The sequence below is a fragment of the Sceloporus undulatus genome, chromosome 2, assembly GCF_019175285.1.
Source record: "Sceloporus undulatus isolate JIND9_A2432 ecotype Alabama chromosome 2, SceUnd_v1.1, whole genome shotgun sequence".
In the NCBI taxonomy this organism is placed as follows: Eukaryota; Metazoa; Chordata; class Lepidosauria; order Squamata; family Phrynosomatidae; genus Sceloporus; species Sceloporus undulatus.
In genome coordinates this window covers 193,109,436-193,134,738 of record NC_056523.1, presented here as the reverse complement: position 1 = coordinate 193,134,738, position 25,303 = coordinate 193,109,436, and the positions used below count along the sequence as shown (strand labels likewise).

The 25,303-nt window shown below is 42.1% G+C and overlaps 2 protein-coding genes across 11 annotated transcripts in view; both read left to right on the top strand.

Annotated features, from left to right (window-relative positions):
• The window catches only part of VAV1 (vav guanine nucleotide exchange factor 1), a 33,173-nt gene extending 27,183 nt beyond the window's left edge, over positions 1-5,990 (top strand). Inside the window, exons 19-22 of the mRNA XM_042447650.1 lie at positions 270-357; positions 1,876-1,990; positions 3,614-3,765; positions 5,622-5,990. Of these exons, the coding sequence (XP_042303584.1) occupies positions 270-357; positions 1,876-1,990; positions 3,614-3,765; positions 5,622-5,675 (409 nt within the window). The 3' untranslated portion in view covers positions 5,676-5,990. The remainder of the gene's footprint in view (positions 1-269; positions 358-1,875; positions 1,991-3,613; positions 3,766-5,621) is intronic.
• Positions 5,991-14,390: 8,400 nt separating this feature from the next.
• SMARCA4 (SWI/SNF related, matrix associated, actin dependent regulator of chromatin, subfamily a, member 4) overlaps positions 14,391-25,303 on the top strand; it is a 77,230-nt gene continuing 66,317 nt past the window's right edge. For 6 of the 10 annotated variants that reach the window (XM_042447794.1, XM_042447797.1, XM_042447795.1 and 3 more), the window contains exon 1: positions 14,581-14,779. The gene's annotated coding sequence lies outside the window, so the exon portion shown is untranslated. Of the gene's footprint in view, positions 14,543-14,578; positions 14,780-25,303 lie in introns of those variants that run through there. The other 4 variants (XR_006101737.1, XM_042447799.1, XM_042447792.1 and 1 more) reach the window with 3 other exon arrangements.

The following is a 25,303-nucleotide window of genomic DNA, read 5'->3' as shown; positions in this document are numbered from 1 at the left end:
TGAAGACATATATTTATTGTCTGAGGGTTGCCAGTCTAAAGCTCTGCCTTGGTTTCTTCCTTCACAGTTGAAAAGTTGCTTTGTTTCAAATGGTACCATCGCCTTTCTTAGTACTCAGTTTGAATGTGTGTGCCTAGCCTGTTTGAATGCTTAATTCTGTGTTTTTAATTAGAGCTGCCAGTGTTTCAGTAGGGCTGTAAATCTACAGCAATTTCTGTGCTAAAATGAGCAACATGTAACAAATAATTATGGGGATGTTTGTGCCCCAGGTTCAACAGTGAAGTCAAGCATATCAAAATCCAGACCAAGGATGGTTTGTATCGCATCACAGAAAAGAAAGCCTTCAAAGGACTCATAGTAAGCATCTTTTTCCTTCTGTGCTTTTCACAAGTGTTGTACCAACTTACAAAAAATTGCAAGTTGAGAGAGGGAATCAGGAAGGGGGGGATGAGAGAAAGCTTGGTGAAAGCTTAATGATTTTGGATTTGGAAGAATTGAGATCTCTCATAAGATTATAAAATCATAGAATCGTAGAGTTGGAAAAGACCAGAAGGGCCATCCAGCCCCTGTTTAAAAACCTCTAAAGAAGGAGATTCCACTACACTCCGAGGAAGGAGTGCATTCCACTGTCAAACAGCCCTGACTGTCAGGAAGTTCATTCTAATGTTGAGGTGGAATCTCTTTTCCTGAAGTTTGCATCCATTGCTCCGTGTCCTGTTCTCTGGAGCAGCAGAAAACAAGCTTGTTCCCTCCTCAATATGACATCCCTTCAAATAGTTAAACAGGGCTATCATATCACCTCTTAACCTTCTTTTCTCCAGGCTAAACATCCCCAGCTCCCTAAGTCGTTCCTCATAGGGCATGGTTTCCAGACCCTTCACCATTTTAGTCACCTTCCTTTGGACATGCTCCAGTTTCTCAACATCCTTTTTGAATTGTGGTGCCCAGAACTGGACACAATATTCCAGATGGGGACTGACCAGAGCAGAATACAGTGGCACTATTACTTCCATTGATTTAGACACTAAACAGTGCACCCTTGTTATACACTGGGGTTTGGTTCCAAGATCCCCCGTGTATAACAAAATCCATGGATGCTCAAGTCCCATTAAATATAATGACATAGCAAAATGGTATCCCTTATAAAAAATAGAAAATCAAGGTTTGATATTTGAAATTTATACTTTTTTTGAACATTTTCAAACCATGTATGCTTGAATCCATGTATTAAAAATCTGTGTATAAGAAGGGCTGACTGTAATTCGAAGCTGTGATCAGAAACAAGAACAAACAGTACTGGTGAACTGTGTTGCTTGGTGAATACAGTGGGCCCTTGCCTTACACAGTGGATCCATTCTGGACACACACACACACACACCCTGAGTAAGGCAAAAAGTATGTAGGATCAAGCCCCATCTCCTTTTTGGTGAGCTGCTTCAGCATAAGCTGAAAACCACCTATAGTGAACCTGCGTATGGCGAGGGCTTACTGTATAACCCTCCTTCAGTATGGGTCCTAAGAGTCCGGAGGTCGCGCCAAAGCCACACTCCATTCCTAAGCACTGGAGTGCAGCTTTGGTGCAGCTTCTGAATTCTTAGGATGCATGCATCATTTAAACATCATACCTCCAAAGAGACCCAAAGCAGCTTTATTTTGGCAGTCTGTAACAGGCCTAAGAGTTTTGCTCTTATGTCCCATTTGTAGTGAGCTAAATAGTTCTCAATATCTACCTTGCCTTCTGTGTGTTTCTTTTTAACCGCATTGGTTGGATACATCTTCCCAAGCACACCTCCCTCCCCCCCAGTGGTCATGTTCTGCATGTTTCATGATACAGTACTGCATGTGTGAAGAAGCTGTTCTCCTTTCTCTCTCCAGGAACTGGTGGAGTATTATCAAGAGAACTCCCTGAAGGATTGTTTCAAGACCCTTGATACTGTGCTCCAGTTTGCTTTCAAAGAGCCAGAGAGGAAAAATGTGGCCAGGCCATCTGGTATGTAATCTGGGCTACATCTCTACCATTTTAAGATTATGGGGAAATGCAATGTCAATAATAAACAAGAAGTCTCCCAGAAAAGCAAAATAGGCTAGATACATTGCTGTGACAATAATCTAGGCATAGTCTGGAAGTTGGAAGTAACATGTTATAAGTCATCTCATTACTTTTTAAAAGTGACAGAATAAGTTGCAATGTCGTTACTGTGTTTCAGGGCCTTTTCACACTACACTATTATTCACTATGATTCCATAGTGAATCATTGCATGGAAAAGATATAATAGAATCCCGGAGTTTGCAGTTCAGTGAGAGGCATTCAGAATCCTCAGACAGAGAGCTCCAATGGTGCTTCCAGGAAATCCCAGGATTCCACAGGACGCAGCCAGGGCAGTTCAATTGAAATCATAGTGCTGTAATGGTGTTTTATGAAAGGGTCCTTAGAGGGTAATGATAACATTTTAATATTGTTGTTTTTTTATATAACAACATCATTTTTGCAAAAAATGATCTTTACTTGAAAAAGCTTTCTCATTGTTATTTGCTGCTCTCCCACTCCCCTCTGTTGTTGTTGTTGTGTGTCTTCAAGTTGTTTCTGATATATGGCAACCCTAAAGTGAACCTCTCATGGGGCTTTCTTAGCAAGATTTCTTCAGAAGAGGGTTGCTTTTGCCTTCCTCTGAGGCTAAGAGCATGAGACTTGTCCAAGGTAACGTAGTGGGTTTCCATGGCTGAACCAGGATTTGAATCCTGGTCTCCAGAGTCATAGTCCAACACTCAAACCACTACAACATGCTGGCTCCTTATTTGCCTCCATTTCCTTCCTTCCTTCCTCCTCTCACATAGACTTGACCTCACACATCCACTTGGCTATTCTCCATGTAAGACAGCAATGGTCAGACAGAGCTAGTTGGCCTCTGATTTAACCCATTCATCTGAGTTAATGAGAGATAAGCAGGAACTGGAACACTGAGATCCTCTGGTCTGTGCATAGCATCAGGTGCGAGTCATGTAATGCTTACTTCTCTGCACATTTGTGTGTTTTAAATCAGCCCTCCTTCACTTATTGATTATAGGCTCCTGTTGACTGTAGTTACTAAGAAGAGAATCTCCAGCTGCAGGGGGAATATAGCTGTAAGAGAGGGAATGTTTGTTTCTTTGAATTGGGAATAGTTGGGGCCTTTTTGAAATGTCATTAGCAATGATGCATTTGCTTTGGTTGTTATGGCGACATTCCCACACTTTTAATAAACAGCCAAGGGAGACTAGGATGGCTGTGGATTTTTATCTCTTGGATTATAAAAAGCCCCTCCAGAGGATGAATGATTGTAAGTTTAGCACAGGAAAGGTATCAACCTATTTTAAACTTGGTTGCAGTGTATTCCTGTATGGCAGAATGGGGTTGGACTGGGTGGCTCTTGTGGTCTCTTCCAATTATGATTCTATGATTCTATGACAGCTTTCACTTTATACATTGTGTTTGACCATTGCCTTCCAGCTGTTATTTCATAAAATGCTAAGGGCATGATAGGATAAGATAGAACCTGTGAGCATTTCCATGGCTGTGATGCAAACACACTTTCCTCTTGTCCATGACTAACACACCCATTGATTTCTTGACAGGGAAAAGCTTGAAGTATTTTGGCTCAGCTAAGGCGCGCTACAATTTCTGTGCACGAGACCGGACTGAGCTGTCCCTCACAGAGGGAGACATCATAAAGATTCTGAATAAGAAAGGGCAGCCAGGGTGGTGGAAAGGAGAAATCTATGGCCGGGTGAGCATTTTTTACCCATATATGTCTAAGCTGCTTCTTAAGAACGTGCTAGCTTTGGACAGAAATGCAACTGATATGAACACACAAAATAAAAGGATTTGAGGCCAGAAGAATCATCATGCTGCTGTTCTGATTCTAGGCACTATTGCAATAGTAGCATGATATGACAAATACAACTCAGCAGAGGGAGCTGCGTGCAGTTAGCCGTTTGTGTGAGCTCCATACATAATTTTAAGCAAAGGAACGTGTAACTTTTTCACACTACATGCTGAGAAGGTTAGAATTACTCAAATCCTGTATAGTGAAGACCGGCAATTGGAAACTCTACTATCCCACATTCTCAGGAATTGACTGTTATGAGCTGCAATGTGGGCTGTTTTGTTTATTTCTATAATCTGTCTTCAATGAAATTTTGGTAGTTTTTAAAGTAATTATTACGAATGATTAAAACCAGTGCAAATTCAAAATGGACAAATGCATTATACACACATTGTGTGTGTGTGTGATCAGTTTTTATATTTTGAATTTGTACTTATTTTAATAATTTGTAAGCCACTTTGAGTCCCCTTATTGGGGAGAAGGTGAGATATAATTGAATAAATAGTAGGGAGAAGCCATTCACAAAAATGGCTTGCCACGAGAAGGTTCTATGCCAATGTGGTTCAAGTGCTGGTCATAGACAACTGAGGACATGGAAGCATGGCACGAGTCCCAACAGGATTGAAAGGAAAGCTGAATTCAACCCCGGGAGTAAGGTTACTGAAGGATTGGAACTGAAGCAGAGTCACTCACAAGCCAAGGTCTGTAATAGGTTAAGCAGCCCAGCACAACATTCACTAGGTCAAACAAGACCAAGGAGAGGACAATGTCCATGCTGGATTCAGGATTCTAAGAGATGAGATGCTGCAGCCAGGTATGATGGTCAGAACACAATAACTAGAAGGAGGGGAAACAACAGTCAAGGAGAGCCAAGTTTAGAAGCCAGATAGTTCCAACCAAGGAGCCAAGAAGCATAGAATAGAAAGTATAGATATAGATTGCAGGCCAGAGTAAAATGAAGCATTGTTCAGGGAAACCTAGTCTATTTATGGCAAAGGGAGAATCAGTAGAACCCATGTCAAGCCATAAAAGTTGGCACTGTGGTCAGATCCAATAAGAAGATACTGCCCACTGTTTCTTTACTCTACAGTAGTGTGACATCAATGCAGAACCCAGGAAATGCCTGGTTCAAATCCCAGTTGCATCTGACACTGCATGAATGTATTAATCAATTGTGGGAGGGTTTTGAGAGAATGAGATTTGAATGAAACAAACAATACACATACCATCAAAGTTAGGAGATAACAAGAACTACATAATCTTTAGACTCTTATGTTGCTCAGTAGTGTTGTTCCTGAATTGAAAACATAGGCAAAGGACTGCTTTTCATTTCTATCAATCCACAAAACGTCATCATTGCTAGCCGACTCCAGCTAAAAAAGTAATACATTGAATGAGATTAGGTTGTGGCTACAAACATTAGGGCCCAGAACAGAGATGTGCAAAATGCAGCACTTGGGCTGCATCTACCACCCAGGTCCATTTTGTGGCACCCTTTTTTGTGGGAATGGGTGCAGCGGTGGATGCAACCTTCCAAGACCTGGAGGCCTAGTGAGGCATCTTGCCATTCCACAGTTGTCCAGCCCTGGTCTAGATGATGGAATATCATTGAATAGTTAATCCCTAATATTTACCAATAGTTCATAGTTCACAAGACTGCATCTGTATCAGAAAAAAAATGATTAGTAGGATTTTATGGCATTTTCCTTGTTTACTGCATTTCTAGTAATTCTTTGTCTCAATGTGCTCTTCCACAGGTTGGCTGGTTCCCAGCAAATTATGTGGAGGAGGATTACTCAGAGTATTGCTGAGGGTACCACCTGAATGGGTACGCTAAGGGATTCATTGGCAGCACATCCAGGAACAATAAGCAGAATCAGTCTCTCTCTTTCCAAGAGCCATCGCTGTTGAAAAACTACAATTATTTATGAACTCTCTTTCATCCCCCTGCTCCATCTCCCATCAATTCCTCTCCGCTGTGTGTTTTTGTGTCAAATAAAGTGGGTGGACAAGGAGAACCTGAGTATGAATGCACCAAAAAGACAAAGCACAAAATCTTGGGGAGATCAAAATAAAACTCCTCTATAAAAAGTTGTTTTAAACAAGTCTGAGGCTCGACTCCCAGTGTCCTTACTTGAACCCCTGTGGAGGTTCCTTCAGATTGGTGGAGAGATGACTAGGCAACATGGGCTTGTGATCTGACTCAGAGTTAGGCACCTTCACATTTCTTTTTTACTCTTCTCTGTCTCTCATCTTGAACAGCCATCCTGAGAGGAACCATTATTGAAGTAATTAAGACCAGTAGTTTCAAAGTTTTCCCAAAGCCTGAAGGAGATACTGTTCAATACAGCAGCATTTCCAATCCACACCTTCCCATAATAAGTTCCTTTGGTCATGCTGAATTGGAGCCTATTTCACCCAGCTATGCACCTTAGGACATCAAGTCTGGTATCCTGATGCCCTGCACCTCTGATGTAAAATGCCAATGATTTTTTGTTGTTGTGTGCCTTCAAGTCATTTCTGACTGGTTTTCTTGGCAATGTTTGTTCAGAGCAAGTTTGCCATTGCCTTTCCCTGAGGCTGAGAGAGTATGACTTGCCCAATGTGACCCAGTGGGTTTCTCAAAAATATATTTGATGGAGCAGTATTTTTCCCTGTTGCTCTAGTGCGTAAAACCCAAACTAATTCATTGCATTTATTTACTTAATGATTTTGAAAATTAACTTTCAATGTAGACTATCGTACCAAGGTCACTTACAATACTTAAATTACTTCCTACCCAAAGATCTCAATTAATTAGAAAGAACTTTCTGATGGGTATCAACTCTTTGCAACAGACTGAAGTGACTTGGAATGTGTTGGATTCTCCTTTGTTAGATGTTTTTAAGCACAGACTGAATGGGCATCTATTAGGTGTCAACACTGTTGGATTTCTTGCATTGGCAGGAGTTTGAACTGCATGACCTTTCAGGTTCCTTCCAATGCCACAATTCTTTGACTTTAAAGTTAATCTTTAGGTTAGAAGTTTAACTGCCTCCTTATCTGGTATATCCAGAAAAACTTCTGCCTTGCTTGCAACCTGAATTCTTTGGCTGCATTCACACTACAGAAATAATCCAGTTTGATGCAACTTTAACTGCTACGGCTCAATGCTATGGAATTCTGGGAATTGTAGTTTGTTGTGGCACCAGAGTTCTCTGACAGGCTAAATGTCTCACAAAATACAATTCCTAGAATTTCATAGCATTGAACCAGTTAAAGAAGTGTTAAACTGGATTAATTCTGCAGTGCAGATACATACTTTGAGGGCACTAATACAGCTGGTTTTGGTAATGCATACCAGTGATCTTTTCATACTGTCCTTTGTGCTTTCCACTTATAGTGGGCTGACTCAATTATATAGGGCAAGACACTGGAAAATATTCATGTGCCAAAAATAAAGAACATCAACAAGTACTACTGTTAGTACCTAGAAGAAAAGGCTCTCATATCTCTAAGACCAACATTTTATCAACTAACCCTAACATTAATATTCAGTTTCACATATGAACACTCTTCTTATTACTTTAAAATAGGTGGGAAACATGTATGCCTCCATGTGTGTGTGTGTATACGTACATACATACATACTATTGTACACTATGCTATAGTACTATCTTTAGAGAGCAGTTCAGTTTTTACAAATCTAGGTTGTTTCATAGCTTGACACGTGAAAGAAGAAAAATGTCTTATGTGGTAGAATAAGGAGGAGCCGGCCTTCATACATTCAGCAGAATTGAAGAGAAAAGTTGTCCCTAAACAGTATACCATATCAGGTTGTAAATTCATGTTATTTTTCCTCCTGAAAAATAATAAAAAAACATTACTGCCCATACAAGAGCAGGATGTCGGGAAGAAATCCAGGCTAGCTGTTAAAGGGATCCTCCTCTTCTGATTTTACTGATGGTAAAAAAAAATATTCTGAGAGAGATGATACGACCATTCCACATATTCATAGGGAGTTCTAGACATTTTGATGGTCCTGAGAATCATTACAGAACCTCCTATATGTGCCAGAATTGCCCTTGGAATGAGACTCCTTGGTACCGAGTGAAGGAGATCAGGAGGAAGTTGTGGCTGAGAAATGATCCAGCAAGTGACAAGGAGGCGAGAGAATCCTCTGAAGTGTCCTGGATGATGACAGTACCATGGACAGCACAGGAGGCTGGACAGGGGACCTCATCCATGGAGAAGCTGCACACTGAGGAGAATCCACAAATTCACCCTCCGAGGCCAAAAGCACCTGAACCTTGACCACTTGGAAGGATCCATTAGGAGAAAATGGTTTGGGGATCGATGTGGATTTGTGCCCTCTTACAGCTCAGTCGGTTGAAACCTATGCACCCTGGAATGTGTCTCATCCTCAAATGAGTGCTTGGAGTGCTTCTTCTTTGTTTCTTATCTCCCCATAATGAAGAGAGACAGAAGAATTGAGAGACAAGAACTGAACCAGATTTGTAGGATGTTGCCCCAAGGCAGAGAAGGAGGAATAGAGTCTTTCCTAGGCACCTTGTTGGTATTGAGGCTCAAAACCAGGGGTAGGCAACCTGCGGCCCGCGGGCCGGATACGGCCCGGCAAGGCCTTGAGACCGGCCCCAGCCCAGTCCTGCCGCTGATTGCCGCCGGGGCCTTTGGCCTCTCGTGCGCAGGGGCAATTGTCTATAGAAGCCTCAGAAACATGCATTTATATTAACATTTTTTTAAAAAATCAGCAAATTTTTTCACATGTCCTCCACTTTTTTAAAAAAAGTGTCTACCATTTGAACATTTTGTCCTACTTTTGTCTCGGTTTATTTATTTATTTAAATTTTTAAAAATTACTTAATTATTTGTTTTTTGGCTTCAGCCCCCCAGTTGTCTGAGGGACAGCAACCCGGCCCCTGGCTCAAAAAGGTTGCCTACCCCTGCTCAAAACAGTACGTTTGCACTTATGTGGTTTCAAGTGCTCCTTCGATTCAGCAGGGCATTTTAAGGGTCTGTCGGTATCAGCACAATGCTGATGTTTTTGCTGAGTGGCAGGGCAATTTAGCCTCCCAAGCTGACCTTGGAGGCACAGCAATGGAGGTGATAGGAGGCATAGATGGTTTTAAGGTCTGCTCATAAAATAGAACCTTTAGCTTGGGCTCCCAAGCTGCCTTTCCCAATCCTAGTCATTTTCTAAATTCTTGACTGTAGTCTCCGTTCTGACCAATGTTTGATCTGAGGTATGGGAACACTTTGACTCTTTTTATTTTCTCATTATCTAGGATGAATTGCAGATCTTCCATGGTCATTATTTTTTATTTCTTAATGTTCAGAATTAAGCCTACCTTGGCACTGTCATCCTTAACCTTCTTCAGTAATTACTCCAGGTCTTTGTTAGCTTCCGGTAGTAGTATTGTGTTGTCTGCATATCTTAGGTTATTAATGTTCCTTCCTCCAACCTTCACTCCTCCTTCCTCTGATTCTAAGCCTGCACTTTGTATGATATTTTATGCATACAAGTTGAATAAATAGGGTTATAGTGTGTAGCCTTCGGAACCATTCTGTTTCTCTATATTCAGTTCTGATGGTACAGGTTAGGCATCAGGACAATCAAATGTAGTGGCATTTATTGTCCATGTGCCAATGTTTTAGCCACATCAGGTGCCAGGGCTTGTGAAGCAAATTGCAGCAAATCCAAACTGGCATCTGCCATAAAAGTTGCAGCCTTGGTCAATTTATTACTTCCCTGGCAGAGCTTAGTCTCTTCCTTGGGAACAAGGGAAAGCAAGTCCTTCACCCAAGAAATATAAATCCTAGTAAATCATTATGCCATGGAAGCTGATGCCTCATAAGAAAAATTATCCAGTCTTCTACTTCAGGATTTTTAAATGTGTCCTCTCCATCTTTAGGAAACAGAGAATCTGAGACTAAACCAGCAATAGGGGCATGGATAATAGGTAGTTTTAACTTTTCCATCACCTCGGGTGATAGTGAATAGAAATGTCTTGCAAAAGCTGGAGGTGACCATGCCATTCTGGAATGAGTCCATTCTCCTTCCAGAACCTCAGTACAAACCTCAGGCAAAGGTACCACAGAATAGTCTGACTCAACTCTAGCCCTGGTTTTTACTACTCCTTCCACAACAACACCAGCATCCTTACTAACAGCAGCAAAACTCAAAGCCTTTTCTGTTTTCTGTAGCAGGTTAGGAATTTGCTGATTCAAACAAATGGCAAGAAACATACTCAGGCAAATCCCCCTCCTCATCTGGGGATAGCTCTCCCTCCTGTCAGGCAACCCTAATGAAACAGAAGACTCGGCATCGACAACAGATGGAAGAGAAGAGGCACGTTTAATCATTCTTTTCACTTTCTAGGGAGTGCGTGGGAAACCACTGAAGAGTATATTTCACATATTCCCCCTTCTCCTCATGAAAGGAGGATGAAGACTCAGAGAGGGAATGTTTTATGGAATGTTTAACTTCTTCTGACCACTAGAGCACTCATGAGTGTGAGAGAGCTGCATCTTACCAGACTTGTGATTGCTTCTGTGCCTTTTCTTGTGGTGCTTGCCATTTGGGGTTGACGGAGACACTGCTGCTTCCCCCACACACCCTGATCCCCTGGACCCCACAGCCTCCCTGGTTATGGAGGAGATCCAGTCCCACAACTCCCAAGGAAGCCCCTGACCATTAATAACCAGGGGAGAGAGGGAAGCAGCAGCATCCACCACACGCGCATACATACTTGAAGTCACACCAGACAGTCCCTTCACACAGCCTGCATCAGCATGTGAAGCTATGCCACCCTCCACTGCCACCTCAGTGCCACCAATGAGACCCCGTGAGATCTTGCTCAAAGGCTGCATCCACACTGCAGAAATAATCCAAATTGACACCACTTCAACTGCCATGGCTCAATGCTACGGAATTCTGAGAACTGTAGTTTTGTGAGACATTTAGCCTTCTTTGTCGAAGCTCTGGGGCCACAACAAACTACAACTCCTAGAATTCCATAGCATTAAGATATGGCAGTTAAAGTGGCGTCAGCGTGGATTATTCCTGCAGTGCGGATTGCAACCACAGTCAATTACAGACTTCCTTATTTGAAGAGAAATCTGAACTGTGTGCACTTACCATGACACCTAGACTGACCATGCCCATTAAAGACTGATGTAAATAACGGTTCCAAAACCAATTAAAGAAAAACCTAGAGCTGAGACATAGGCTGCTAATGGCCCAAGTAATAACAACAATGTTCGGACAGTGATCCTGACCCAACCTCAAACTTAAATGGAGCACTTAAAGCCCTGTCTTGATTTGAGCTGAGGCAGGACAGAATTGGGAAGGTGGGACTGACTCTCCTTCTTTGGATGATATGGATGACTGGCAGATCAGAAACTCTACCTGTGAAGCATGAGAGAAGGGCCAGACCCAGCATGAAGGACTGCCTGCTCATACTGCAGGAAAGTTACCACTTCTGCGCTGAACTACATGACCTATCTCTTTATTTTTCAGTATCGGTGGAGCCACGGAGGCTTTAACGCTATGAACATAACAGTTGTGGTAGGGTTAGTGCTTTATTTTTCAAAAGCTTTAGAAGGCTCCTCCAATGTGTGTGTTACAGGCTGCTGAGTAGACCTCAACCTCCGCCTCCAGCCCATTGCCTAACATGTTTACTATTTCAGCATGAAGTCAGACCAGTCAGTCAGTAAACACATACAAGTCTTGAGTTGAGTCAAGTAATGGCATCATTTATTGCCAAGTCCAAGTCTGAAGCAACTTGAGTTTAAGTAAACTGACTCAAGTCTACATCACTGCTTGGATGAGAGACTACCAATAAACAACAGGTGCTGCAGGCTATATTTCAGAAGCAGGAACTGGCAAAACAACCTATGAATCTTCCCTGCCTAAGAAAACCCTAGGGAATTCTTGAGGTTGCTCTACCTCCTGCTGGGGGCTAATCCTTCCTCCTGCCCAGGAAGGCAAATAGTGTGAAGGCGGTTTCTTACTACTTACAAGCTCAGAGGAGGCACATAAGCAGGCTGTGGCTGCATCTGCAGTGCAGAAATAATGCAGTTTGACACCACTTTTGACTGCCATGGTAGAATACTATGGAATCTTTGTAGTTTGTTGTGGCACAAGACGAGGCTAAATGTTTTGCAAAACTATTGTTACCCAAAATCCAAGGGCACCCACAAATGTATTCCATGGGTGAATAAATTTATTGATTTAATTTATTGCATTTCTAGCCTGCTTTTCACAAATACTCTCAGAGAGGCTTACACATTGGGAATTAGACAGCTCCCTGCCCTAAGGCTTACAAACTAAAGACACGACACACAAAGAAAGAGGATGGCAGTGGGGGAGACAACCAAGTCCAACAGAAACTGCCTCTTGTTCTTTCTCCGAGGCCATGGCTATGGCTGTTCAAATGGAAGCAATGTCTTTCTTCTGCCTCTGGGCTAGGCATGGTTGCCAGTTTCCGGGGAATTCCCCAGAATTTGGAGAATTTAATTAATTTCTTTCCGGGGATTTTGACTGAATATTCCAGTAAATATTGGGGAATTCCAGGGATTTTGGATTTTTGGTAAAACATTCTGGGGAACATCTTCAAGGCTTGTTTTAGGCAACACTGCTCAGAACACTGCCTAAAATGTTGGGGATGGGCAGAGACAGTGAGGAGTCACGCTAAAATCTGGCAGAGTACCTTCCTGGTCCTAAACTAGATTAAATCGAAGGTGCACAAATGGGCATATTTCTGGGCGAAATGTGGGCGGTTTCTCAGTTGTTTGAGAATGTTTTTCCAGGAAGAGGAATGACCAGAAATATGTGGAAACGGTAGTTCAAATGTCTCATGCAAATAAGTGACAACTCCAAAGGGAAATGCTATTTCATTCCCAACCTCCTGGCAAATACCCTCTGTATGTTGTTCATACCACACTGCTATGTGAAGGAGTTATGTTGATTCCAGCCTCAAGGGACCTACCTTGACAACATTATTATTATTATTATTATTATTATTATTATTATTATTATGCTTTATTTATATAGCACTATAGATTTTCACAGCACTGTACATACAAACAATAAAACAGATAAGAGTAAACCTGCCCATGGCGTACAATCTAAGAAATAACCGCATAATACATATAAATAATACACAACAATACAGGAAAGGGCTCTATAAACTGGCTATTTCAGAGGAGGAGATACGACAGCTGCCGTTAAAACAGCATTGAAGACCTTTCTCTTCCGGAAGGCCTACCCAGTCAGTTTTAAATCATGACTTTTTTAATCGTTATATGAGTGTACAGTGGACCCCTGTCTTATGACAAGGACCCCCCATTATTCATAAGGTGAATAACACAAAGACTTGAGTCCCGTTGAATATAATGCGGCGCGGGCGCATCAGTGCGGTGGTGCGCTGCACCACGGATGCATGCGCCATCTGTTGCACAACTTCAGTGTAAGCTGAAAGCTGTGTATAGAGCACCCACGTATGTATTTTAATGGCTTTATAGAGCAGTCGCCCATCGTTTCTTGTGGACTTGAGATCCAGTCTTGAATGGTGGCCTCCATCGTTTTCAATGGGGCTCGCCCCTGCAGCGTATGCACTATGTGCACTCACGGGCACATGCTCCATTCAAGTCTATGGGGCTTGAATATCTGCGAGTCTGTTTTCACAGGTGAACAGATCCCCCATGAAAATGGACAGCCAACCCTGTTGTATTTTATCTGTTGGTTTTATGTGTGTAGTACACCTAAAAATGTGCCCTAATGTGGTGGCAAACATTTTTTTCCCGTATTTTCAGGGATTCACAGCTGAAGTGGGCCTCAAAGGATGCCAAGGCAGAGGCTGTGGGAGGACTAAGCCCAGAGAAGCCTCCTTCTTGGAGGGCTACCTTTTATTTAGCCTCCATGGCTCGCCTCACAAAAAAGAAAAAGAAAAGCCCTTCCCCCCATTAGTTCCCTCAGCCGCAGTGATGCCAGCACTGCGCATGCGCATGAGGGGCCGTCGCCGGCTTGCGAGCGCTTGTTGGGGGATGGGAAAGAGAGCTGTCTCTGAGAGAGACCTCGGGCGCGCGCGTCCCTTCGCCTCGTATAGGCACGCCCCCGCTTCCCTCGCTCAGCCTTCCTCCTCATTGGCTGAAGCTGAGGCGAAAGAGGCGAGGATTTGTGGGCGAGAGGAAAAAGAAAATTTGCATACAAGAACGCTCTCAACAAATCAGGTCACAGGCCTAGGGGGAAAAAAACACACACACACAACAACAACCATTGGCTCGTTTTGACGGCATAGACATGTGAAGCGACTCGCGATTGGCTGGTGGTGACGGGAGAAGAGTCATGCTCCAGGTTATACCGTCCGCCCCGCTTTACTTCCTTTGATTGACTTGGAGGCCAACCTATAGGAGGAGGAGGAAAAGAGGGGGCGTTACAACCTTTTGAGAGAGCCTCTCCCATTGGTGCGGGAGGTGTGGAACGCGCGCGCCTCCCTCACCCTGGTTGAGCCGGTTAGAAGCCGGGGAAGAAAGAAAGGAAAGGAGGAAAGAAAGGGCGAGAGGTGCGCGCGCGCGTAGCGGGGGCGCGCGGGCCAAAAGGAGGAGGGGAGCGGCTCCTCCTTTGTTCAGCCGCTTTGGAACTCTCAGTGCGGCGGGAGCGCGCGCGGAGGGAAAGGTGCGTATACTGCGCACGCGCGCAAGAGGAGGGGGGAACCGATGAATGAACGCGTGTCCGAGCGCTCGTGTGAACGCACCCGGGAGTGGGGAAATCGCGGGATTGAGGGCGGTGGGTGGGTGGCTGGGTAGGTGGACCTTAACTAGGAAGGAAGGAAGCAAGGAAGAGAGCACCATTATCCTCCTCCTCCTCCTCCCTTTACAGCAGAATCCAGAAATCCCACCTCGCCTTTTGAGGGTAAGAAGATAAACCCGTGTCTGCGTGTGTCTCTGTGTGTGTGTCCCCTGTTCTCCCTCCCCCTTCTACCAATGTACCTCACCCCTCCTCCCTTCAGCATCCTTCTTTTCTCTTCTCTTTAAGCATCCTTTGAGATTAGACTGGATGAAGGCCATCCAGGTGGACTCTGGGGACCAGGGTTCGAATCCCACTGGGTGGCCTTCATAGAGTTGGAGGAGACCCCAGGAAGGGCCCTGATCCAGCCCAGCCCCATTCTGCCATGCAGGAACTCTCAGTCAGAGCATCCCCACTGACAGATGGACATCCAGCCTCTGTCTAACCTTGGGTGAGTCACACTCTCTCAGCCTCAGGGGAAGGCCATGGCAAACCCCCTCTTAACAGACCTTGCCAAGAAAACCCCATGATAGTAGGGTCACTATAAATCAGAGTTGATTGGAAGCCATATATACCAAATGACAACAAGGTCCCCAGTGTGCCAGGTACAGCTTCTCCCATAATATATACAGTATGTATGTATATAAGAAATGACTTTAAGGCACCTGACTGCTAGAGCTCAAGTCACACACTCCTCTGAACAAAGCTTGCCGAGAAAACCCCAAGATAGGTTGGCCTTAGGGTTGCCATAAGTCAGGAATGACTTGAAGACACACAGAAACAACAACAAAAACCCTTTAAAAACCAGTCTCTAAATATCTGGATGCTCATCCCAGCCTCCCCCACAACATCATTTAGGCTTCATTCATGCATGCCTTGTATTATTTCAGATCAATCATATACTGTGTATAATACACACACACACACACACACACACACACACACACACATATATATATATATACTGTGTGTGTATATATCTATATATACTGTATATGTATATGTGTATGTACATACATGCACATATACTATGTATATATCACATACATATACCCCACTCTTTGACTTCGACCCTCAACTTATTTTATCGTGTGTGGTGTGCCTTCAAGTCATTTCTGACTTATGGCGACCCTAAGGTGAACCTGTCACGGGTTTGTCTTGGCAAGATTGGTTCATAGGGGGTTTGCCTTTGCCTTGCCCTGAAGCTGAGCGTGCATGACTTACCTAGTTATGGTGATGTGCCTTCAAGTCATTTCTGATTTATGGCGACCCTATCATGGGGTTTTCTTGGCAAGATTGGTTCAGGGGAGGTTTGCCTTTGCCATCCTCTGAGGCCGAGAGAGTGTGACTTGCCCCAAGGTCACCCAGTGGGTTTCCGTGACCAAGCCAGGATTTGAACCCTGGTCTCCAGAGTCATAGTCCAATACTCAAACCACTGTGCCACATTGTCTCCCTACTTATTCCTCTACCCTCCATGACAAATACTTATGACTATTGGTGCAGAGCTACAAATGAAGGGATGGGGAAAGAAAGATGGGTAGATAGATGGTTATAGGATCCTATATCGTTTTTTACATTCACATCATTGAACATTGTGTTATAAAAATCCTAAATAAGTGTGGATGTCTTGTCCATATTTCAGAGGCTCAGATAAAAGCGATAAAGGGGCAGAATGAGAATAAGAATCCCATCATTAAAACCCATTCCCCCTTAACTGCAGAGTCAAAAACCAGCCCAAGGCCAGTCTTCCTTGACCATTGCCCATCTCTTGCCAGTGAGCCTCTTCTGTTCTCTCCTCCTTTGGACCTTTTGATGATTCTAACTCCCATCATCCCCTGCTACATCCCATTGCCTCCCAGGCCAACCCCAAAGTCTCTGGAGGCAGCACTTGCTTTTTCTTTTACCATCAGCAATTCTCTTTAGCTTCTGACTCTCTTATCCATTGATTTCACCGAGTAAAAGGGAAATTGTAGTCCCAATTATAGGAGGGGGAGAAGGGTATAAATATTATTATTATTATTATTATTATTATTATTATTATTATTATTATTATTATAGTAATAATAATAATAATAATAATTCTGGGAACTAGCTTTTTGAGACATTGAGCAGTCTCTGTCAGAGAGCTCTGATGCCACAATAGACCACAGTTCCCAGGATTCCCTAGCACTGAGCCATGGCAGTTAAAACCAATCTCAAACTGGATTATTTCTGCAGTGTGTATAATAATAAATAATAATAATAGACTGCTTGTGTTAGCTAGTGGACCATCTAGTGTCTACTGGGATTTCCCTGGAGGATGTTGGACTAAGCAGATCACGGTCCAAAACACACTGCAGAAATAATCCAGTTTGAGACTGCTTTAACTGCGCTGGCTCAAGTGCTAGGGAATCCTGGGAATTGTAGTTTTTTGTGGCCCCAGAGCTCTCTGACAGAAGGCTCAATGTCTCACAAAACTACAGTCCTCAGAATTCCCTAGCATTGAGCCAGGGCAGTTAAAGCAGTTCTTTGATACTGTCTTATGCATTTAAGAATACGCACCAAGGATTTCCTAGCGTGGCTTTAGTTGTGCTTTATGTTTCAAAGGATTTTAATAATATCTATACCCTGCTTTCTCCCGATATTGGGACTCAAAGTGGCTTATAATTTAAAAGCACAGTGCAATTAAAAACGAGCCATTGTGGCATAATGGTTTGAGTGTTGCACTACAACTCTGGAGACCAGGGTTCGATTCCTAGCTCAGCCATGGAAACCCATTGAGTGACCTTGGGCAAGTCACACACTCTCAGCTTCAGGGCAAGTCAAGGGCAAACCTCACCTGAACAAACCTTTCCAAGAAAACCCCATGATAGGGGACTGGCCCTAGGGTAGCCATAAGTCAGAAATGACTTGAAGGCACACAACACACACACACACACACACAATTAAAACATCCAAAAGTGATTGTTAAAATAGAATGTAAACTACAGTATTATAATGTTAAATGCATGCATTCCTGCTTTGTGTGTTTAAAGAACATTCTAGTTTTATGTTATTTAAGTCAGACAATGCAAGACTGAAATTGAATCACCTCTACTTTTCTGTGTCACACATTCAGCCTCTGAACTCCAAAGGCTGCTGAATATTTCCTTTTAATATGACACACACACCCCTGAACATAACATGTTCTTACTGAAGAAAAGCTCCTTCTTTCATTCCTCTCCTCCTTCCCTACTGCCACCTTGCTTTTTATACAGTTTGTTGGCTCATGCCCAGGCATTGGTGAGAAATTTCATTTCGGTCCATTTTTAAAATTAGGATTTGTCAAATTCACAGCCGGAGAAAAACCTTGAGATTTAAAAGGTACAGACTGATTAATCTATCCAGGCCCAGGCCTTTGTTTTGTCCCTAAGACTGTGGCTTTGAAACCCTGTGTGTCTTCAACCATTTTAGTTCTGAATTAGGGTGGCCATTCTTTTGTTTGAGGAGGCCTCTCCTCCTTTACATCCATTTGGCCCACAGGAATAACATGCTGCTCCCCCTTCTAGCTCTCTGTATTGAATTTGATTGAGGCATGGAGGGGAGAATTTTGTTTCAGTTTGGGGAATTTACCCACATTCCCAAATTGCATATTTAAAATGAGAAGAACTCGATGTTTTATAAAATCTGAATGTAGGCGGGAGAGAGGGAAAAAAGAACAGATTTTCCCATCCCTTCTCATGTCCTGTCTTCCCAGCATTGCCTCAATCCATGTCCATTTTGTCGTTCCTTCCTCTCTTTCCTATGTTTTGGACTAAAAACAGGCTGTTTTTAGTCCAAAACACACTGCAGAAATAATCCAGTTTGAGACTGCTTTAACTGCCCTGGCTCAATGCTAGCGAATTCTGGGAACTGTAGTTTTGTGAGACCTTGAGCCTTCTCTGTCAGAGAGCTCTGGTGTCACAATAAACTACAGTTCCCAGGATTCCCTAGCACTGAGCCTGAGCCAGGGCAGTTAGAGCGGTCTCAAAATGGATGATTTCTGCAGTGTGTTTTGGACCAATAAGAGACTCATTTCCAGCTTCACAGGGTGGAGGTTTTCTGTGTTCCCCTGATTCTTTTGCCTATGATATTCTCTAATTTTTCTATGATATTGTCTAGTCCCTCTGTGATATTCTCTAATTTTTGAGTTTGTATTCCTCAAAGGACTTGGACTCTCTCTCTCTTTTGAGCCTATCTTCCTTTTGCTGATGCTCTCCTGCCGTTCTTCTGTTCCTCTTCGGCAAGCTCTCACCTGGTTCATATGACTTTAATCCAACCTCCCAGCGTCTTCTGGATTGTTAAGGGCTCTGGGAGAATGAGGTCCCTTATTGCCTGGTGTCCAATGTCCAGAAAGTTGGAAGTCATGAGTGTTTGCTGCCTTCCTTTCTCTGCTCTTAATGTAAGCTGTGGATGAAATAGGGATACCAGCCTCATTTGAAGATGCTGTGAAGAAGAAACTCTGTGTGTGGCTCTTGGTGATGTCAGAGGGAGTGCGAGTTCTCATGCTGCTTTGATATCCTTGGGAATGTAGCTCAAAGTACTACAGCTTCTCCATCCAAGAGTAGTTGCTGTGCTAATACATGTGCATGATCTGTCACCTTGAAATCCCCATCGTTCCCTGCTCCAATGGTCTTGTCACTCTCAGAGGAGTTGGGAACGGTACCTGCTATTTGCAGCAGACAGCAGGAGCAGTTTTGCCCATGATTGTACTGTGTAAGGCTAGATAGGTCTCTTACCAGACACTGAGATATAGCATTTGACAAATTCAACCATTCTGAAGTAGTAGCCATGAGCCCTGGCCAGTGGTTAAATGCCTATACTGCAGCCACTCACTCACAAACCATAAGGTTGCGAGTTCAATACCAGCAAAAGGGCACAAGCTCAACTCAGGCTTGCATCCGTCCAAGGAAGTCACTAAAATGTGTACCCAGCTTGTTGGGGGCAGTTAGCTTACACTTTGTAAACCGCTTAGGGAGTGCTTAAGTGCACTGATAAGCAGTATAGAAATGTACTTGCTATTGCTATTGCTATGTACACACCCAGCTATCTCTGTGATATTTGGGTTGTCTTTTTATTCCTAGGAATTGTGTTCCAGCTCTTTTTTTATTTTTATTTTTCAGGTGCTGTGCCGCTCTGAATCATGAGTATTTTTGTTATCATTCCCGAATCTCTTCATAGACAGTGCCCTTTTCATTCCAGCTTCTTCTTCTTGCTCGCTGCTTCCCTCTTTCCCTTGTTTTTGTTGATAAAATTACATTTTTAAAGCTGATGGTATTTGTCTTATTTTTCTCCCTGATCCACCCCGATTCCTTGGCTCATCAGTCCTCCTTCCACTGTATTCTCCAAGAGCATTTGCTTCTGTGTCACCATTGTCCTTCATTCTTTCCCCAGAACATTTTACCTTTTAGAAATATTTTCTTTGTCTTCAGCCCAAGAATTCTTTCACGCTTCTGTCGGATGGAATTTTTGTTGTTGTTGTTGTTGAGAAAACTGAAATATTTGAACTACTTTCTACATTATGAATATAATTTTGTAATCATAGTAACACTGTTTGTGTTTGCCTTTACAAAGGTACAAAAACATTGCAGAAATAATCCAGTTTGTAGGAAATGCTGATCTTATATTATACCAGTGTACACCAGAGGAATAGAGAGCAGGGGATTATGGTACAGTGTATCAATCCAGTGTATACACTAATATATACTGTTGTTGAAACTGGGTCACTGTGTAATGTGACATAGATGTCATGTACAATGTGATGCAACTGCAAAACTTGATACAAGAGAAAGAGTGATATTCAGACATATATTAATTTTGTTGAAGATCACCTTTCTCTGCACTGTCCCGTGAAGATGGTATAGGTTACAAAATATCCTCTTCCTATTTTCCATTTTGTTTTCCACAAGCCCGTCAGGCTGTTGTAACTAATAGACTCAGAAAGATAGTGCTGCCATCCCCTTGCCTTATAACATCTTACTTTTCACAACAGACTGGAAACGCTCAGTATATATTCCAATCCCCAAGAAAAGAGACACCAGGAACTGAAGTAACCAAAGAAGCCTTGCATTAATTTTTCATGCAAGCAAAGTGATGGTTAAATTCTACAAGAGTCTTATCATATATGGAGTGAGAATTGCCAGATATTTAAGCAAGGATCAGGAAAGGAAGAGGTAACTAGAGATCATATAGCAAACATATGCTGGATAAGGGAACATACTATGGCCTTTCAAAAGATCAGCCTGTGCTTTATAGAATATAGCAGAATATTTGATTGTATAGATGATGAGAAACTAAAGATCGCTTTTAAAGAAATGGGTGTGCAACAGCATCTGATAATCTTTATCTGTACTCAGGACAAGAGACCGCTGGTTAGGACAGAATATGGAGAAATAGAACGATTTCCAATTGGAAAGAGGGACAGGGAAGGCTGTATTCTGTCACTTTATTTAATTTGTATGCTGAGCCAGATTTGACTCAAAGTAAGGAGGTGTGAAAATTGGAGGAATGAACATCAACAATCTAAGATAAGCATAATACTTGCAGAAGATATCAGGGATATGGAAGGATTATTGAAGAAGCTCAAGATAGAAAGTGCAAAGGTGGGTTTACAGCTGAATGTCAAGAAAACACAGACATTCATAGTAGACATGTATAACCACAGATGGTCTACATAAGTTTAAAGTAGATGATGAAGAGATTGAAATAATTCAAGATTTTCCATACTTGGGCTTAATAATCAGAGAGGATATGGCAGTCAAGAAATCAGAAGAAGGCTAGGACTTGGAAGGCAAGATCTTGACGTGTAAAGATATATAATTAAATATCAAAGTTAGGATTGTCCATGCCATCATATTTCCCATTTCTGTGTATTGTTATGAAAGCTGGAGAGTGAAGAAAGCTGATAGGAGAAAAATCAGCTCATTTGAGATGTGGTTCTGGAGAAGAGTTTTGAATACAATGAACCACTAAAAAACACTACAGCAGATCTCCTGGAAACAAAGATGACTAAACTGAGGTTGCCTTACTTTGGGAAGAAAGAACTCATGAGAAGAAAGAACTCACTAGAAAAGACTGTAATGATTGGCAAAATGGAGGGCAATAGGAAAAGAGGAAGACCACATCCTAGATGGATAGATTCAAATCAGAGAAGACATGGTCATGAATCTGCAGGAGCTGAGCAGGGTGGTTGGGGATATGGTCTGTCATACATAAGGTCATCAGGGGTTGAGGTAAACTCAAAGTCATTTAACAGCAACAACTAGTGTAGTTACTTACCTTTTCTTTTCTTTTTGGTTGTGGAAAGTATTCCATTTTTAAAAATGATTAGTTTAATAAAGTTAATTAGTGACATAATGGATATGAATACCATTCACATTAAGCTGGATATTTTGGTTCACTATTCTAAAGAAACAGAACTCTCACACTGTCCTTTTAAACAGTGAAGGCGAAAAAAGAGGCTTAAACAACATCTTATGCTATCTTCAGTTTTGTTTTTCAGTCATTTTAGCTTCCTAAAAGCCCTATACAGTTGCCCCTCCGTTTTCACAGATTTCAGATCTATGACCCTCTCCAGGCTGCTTGGAAATGAAGTTCCACCATGCTGCCTAGCCCTAGACTTAAGCAGCCAACACACTCACCGCACAACACAAGGCCATCTCTACTCATCTCCTTTCCCACCTTCTGGGCCTGTCAGGTGAAGGGGGAAGGAATGCAAGAACAAGATGGCAATGCTATGCCTTTGCAGTAGCCACCAGAGTCTGCAGGATGGGATGAGACTCCTTTCAGTGCCAGTCCTCTTGCAGTTTCCTGCTTCCATTGGCCTATGATGAAGGAAGAATTGGGATTTACTGCTTCAACTGGCCCAGCTGGCCAGGACATTTTACTCCCCCCTTAGTCTGGGATTGTCCAGGTTTTCTGGCAACCTTTGACACTTGTGCATTAGCTCTTTTTGGAGCATTCCATTGCTGAGCGATCTTTGGTGGAAATACTGCCTTGAAAGCACTTTTCCAGCTGTGTTCTGCTTGTGGATATAAAATCATTTTATTAGATGGACATTCTGAGAGGTTCTACTGTTTTGGAGAAGGACATAAGGTCTCTAGAACTGTGGTGCTTGTTGGGATTTCTCTAAATACTCCAGTTTATAAGGTTGTCAGGTTGTAATGTTGTTAGTATCTAAAATCATCATTACATTTATGAAATAACCATTATACCTAATTTGATGTATTTGCCAAGGCAGCCAAACCAACTCAACAGTTAGATGTTAGAGAGAAGATCAAAATGTACATGATTTTCTGCATATTGAGGCTAAAGAATATCAGAAGAGCCATTGTATCTTTTCTGTTATCAGGAATGTTGTCTGTAATCCAGTGCTTTGCAGTCTTAAATGGATGTTGGAATGCTCCTATGTGAACACTTTCCCATTCACTCCAGAGAAGATAGACTAAATTAAAAGCAAACAATTTTAAGTTGCACTGGTTTAGTGGGACAGCAAAATCACTTCCATTGAAAGGATTAGTACTTTAACAGTGCTTCAGTGGCGGGATGACGGTTGACATGGTGTGGAAACCCTTGAGGAAGTCCTGCATAATAAAGAGCCATAGATTTAGGAGACACATCTGTTTTCAGAAGCCAGATTTTGTGGACATCTGAAATGTGGCAGAAGGAGCTACTTTGAATATGATCAGGATGGTGGATGATTCTGTTTCCCTTGCTTGTCTGATCCCCAGTGCACTCACTGCAAAGCAATATTTCCAGTTCAAAATGGGTGTGTGGCTCTGGTACACATGTTTGCATGGTACAATTAGTTTTGGCCCTACCTAAAGACTCAACAGACCAGAACTTTGCAGAGATAAGTGCTGCACAGCTTGGAGTGCTAAGAGGTAGAAATTAAGAACACAGACCCATTGAAATGGGCTCAGTGGATCCTCTTTGTAAGATATAGGATTACCTCCTGCATTCTCATTCCTAAGAAGCTTGCAGCAGGAAATACAGCATTTGATAATTTTGTTGTTATACAACTTCAAGTTGTTTTTGAACCCTAATGGTTTTCTTTGCAAGATTTGTTTGGAGTGGTTTACTTTTGCCTTCCTGTGGGTTTCCATGGCTGTATTGGGGATTTGAACACTGGTTTCCAGAGCCATAGTCCAATGCTCAAACCAGTACGCCATGCTGGATAAGACTGTGATTTATTTGTAGTGCAGTCTTTGACTTCAAATGCTGTATATTCTTCTGTATTCTCCTGCATAAAAAGCAGTCTTAGAATCTCTGAAATGGGGTTGTGAATTTTACTTAGAAATAATGTACATATAGACAATAACATGTTTACTTAAGTTGAGATTCCTTTTTCAACCAGCTTAGTTTAAAATAAAAAACCTATTACAGTTGAATTGCAGAAGAATTACGGTAAGCATTTTTATGTTTCTAAGTTGCCATGCCATAAGGATCAGGGAAGTGGAGAAAACTAAAAGAACAACAGCTTGTCTGAGCCCATTTGGGGTCTTGTTTTGTATTTGGTGATTTGTGATGGAACTAGAAATGTAACATTTCTGCAAATTTTGAAGCTATGGGAGGAGAAACCTGCATTTTCCTTTTCTCCAAAAGAAACAGAAAATTTTAGAAAAAGTTTTCAAATGTGGTATTGCAGAATAAAAATTAGTTTGTTACGTTGTGAACGTAAAAGGTATAAGGTGCATAATATGATTCAGCCAGCTTTGACATAAAATTATTGTGTTTAGTATATTAAAAGTAAAGTTCAGGCAGGCAATAGAAACTGAATTCCCCTTTTAAATCAATAAATAAATGTTAAAATGGAGCTAGAAGGTCCTGAACTGTGAGGAACTTCTTTGCTTTTCCCATTTTATTAGGAGCATGCACAAAACAATAAACACAGAAGAAACCATCAACATTAGTAAAACAACTCACACTATTTTGTTTCTTCTAGCCTTCCATATAAAGCAAGATTAGACTCTGTTGAGAGTGGTTTGAAAATTGGGGAAAGGAACATCAATATTTTAGGATATGCAGATGACACTATTATTTACAGAAAATAGCAAAGACTTAAAATGATTTTCGATGACAATTAAGGAGGAAAGTGCAAAAGCTGAATATCAAGAAAAAGAAAATGCTGACCCCAGATGGTAACACTAAAGTGAGTAATGAAGATTTTTCAGTGCTTTGTCTTAGTCATTAATCAAAAGGGAGACAGTATTTAGAAGAAAACTTAAAACTTGAAAAGACATCTGGGAATATCCATGAAATAGAATCTCCTGTTTCTACGTAAGGTTGTGAAAGCTGGACAGTGAAGAAAACTGATGGGAAGGGAATCAACTCATTTGAAATGTGGTGCTGAAGGAGAGTTCTACAGATAGATACCACGGACCACTGAAAAGAGAAATGAATGGGTCCTTCTAACAAATCAAGCCTGAACTCTTGCTAGAAGGCAAGATGACTAAACTGAGTCTGTCCTACTTTTAACATATCATGAGATATAAGAATAATGAGGAATGATAATGCTTGGTAGATTGGAATGTAGTAGCAGGTGGAATGAGTTAGCCAAGAAAGCCTTAGTCCTGAATTTGTAAGACCTGAGCAAGACAGTTGATGACCAGGGCTGCTGGAGGTCACTCATTCATAGGCTTGCCATAAGTTGAA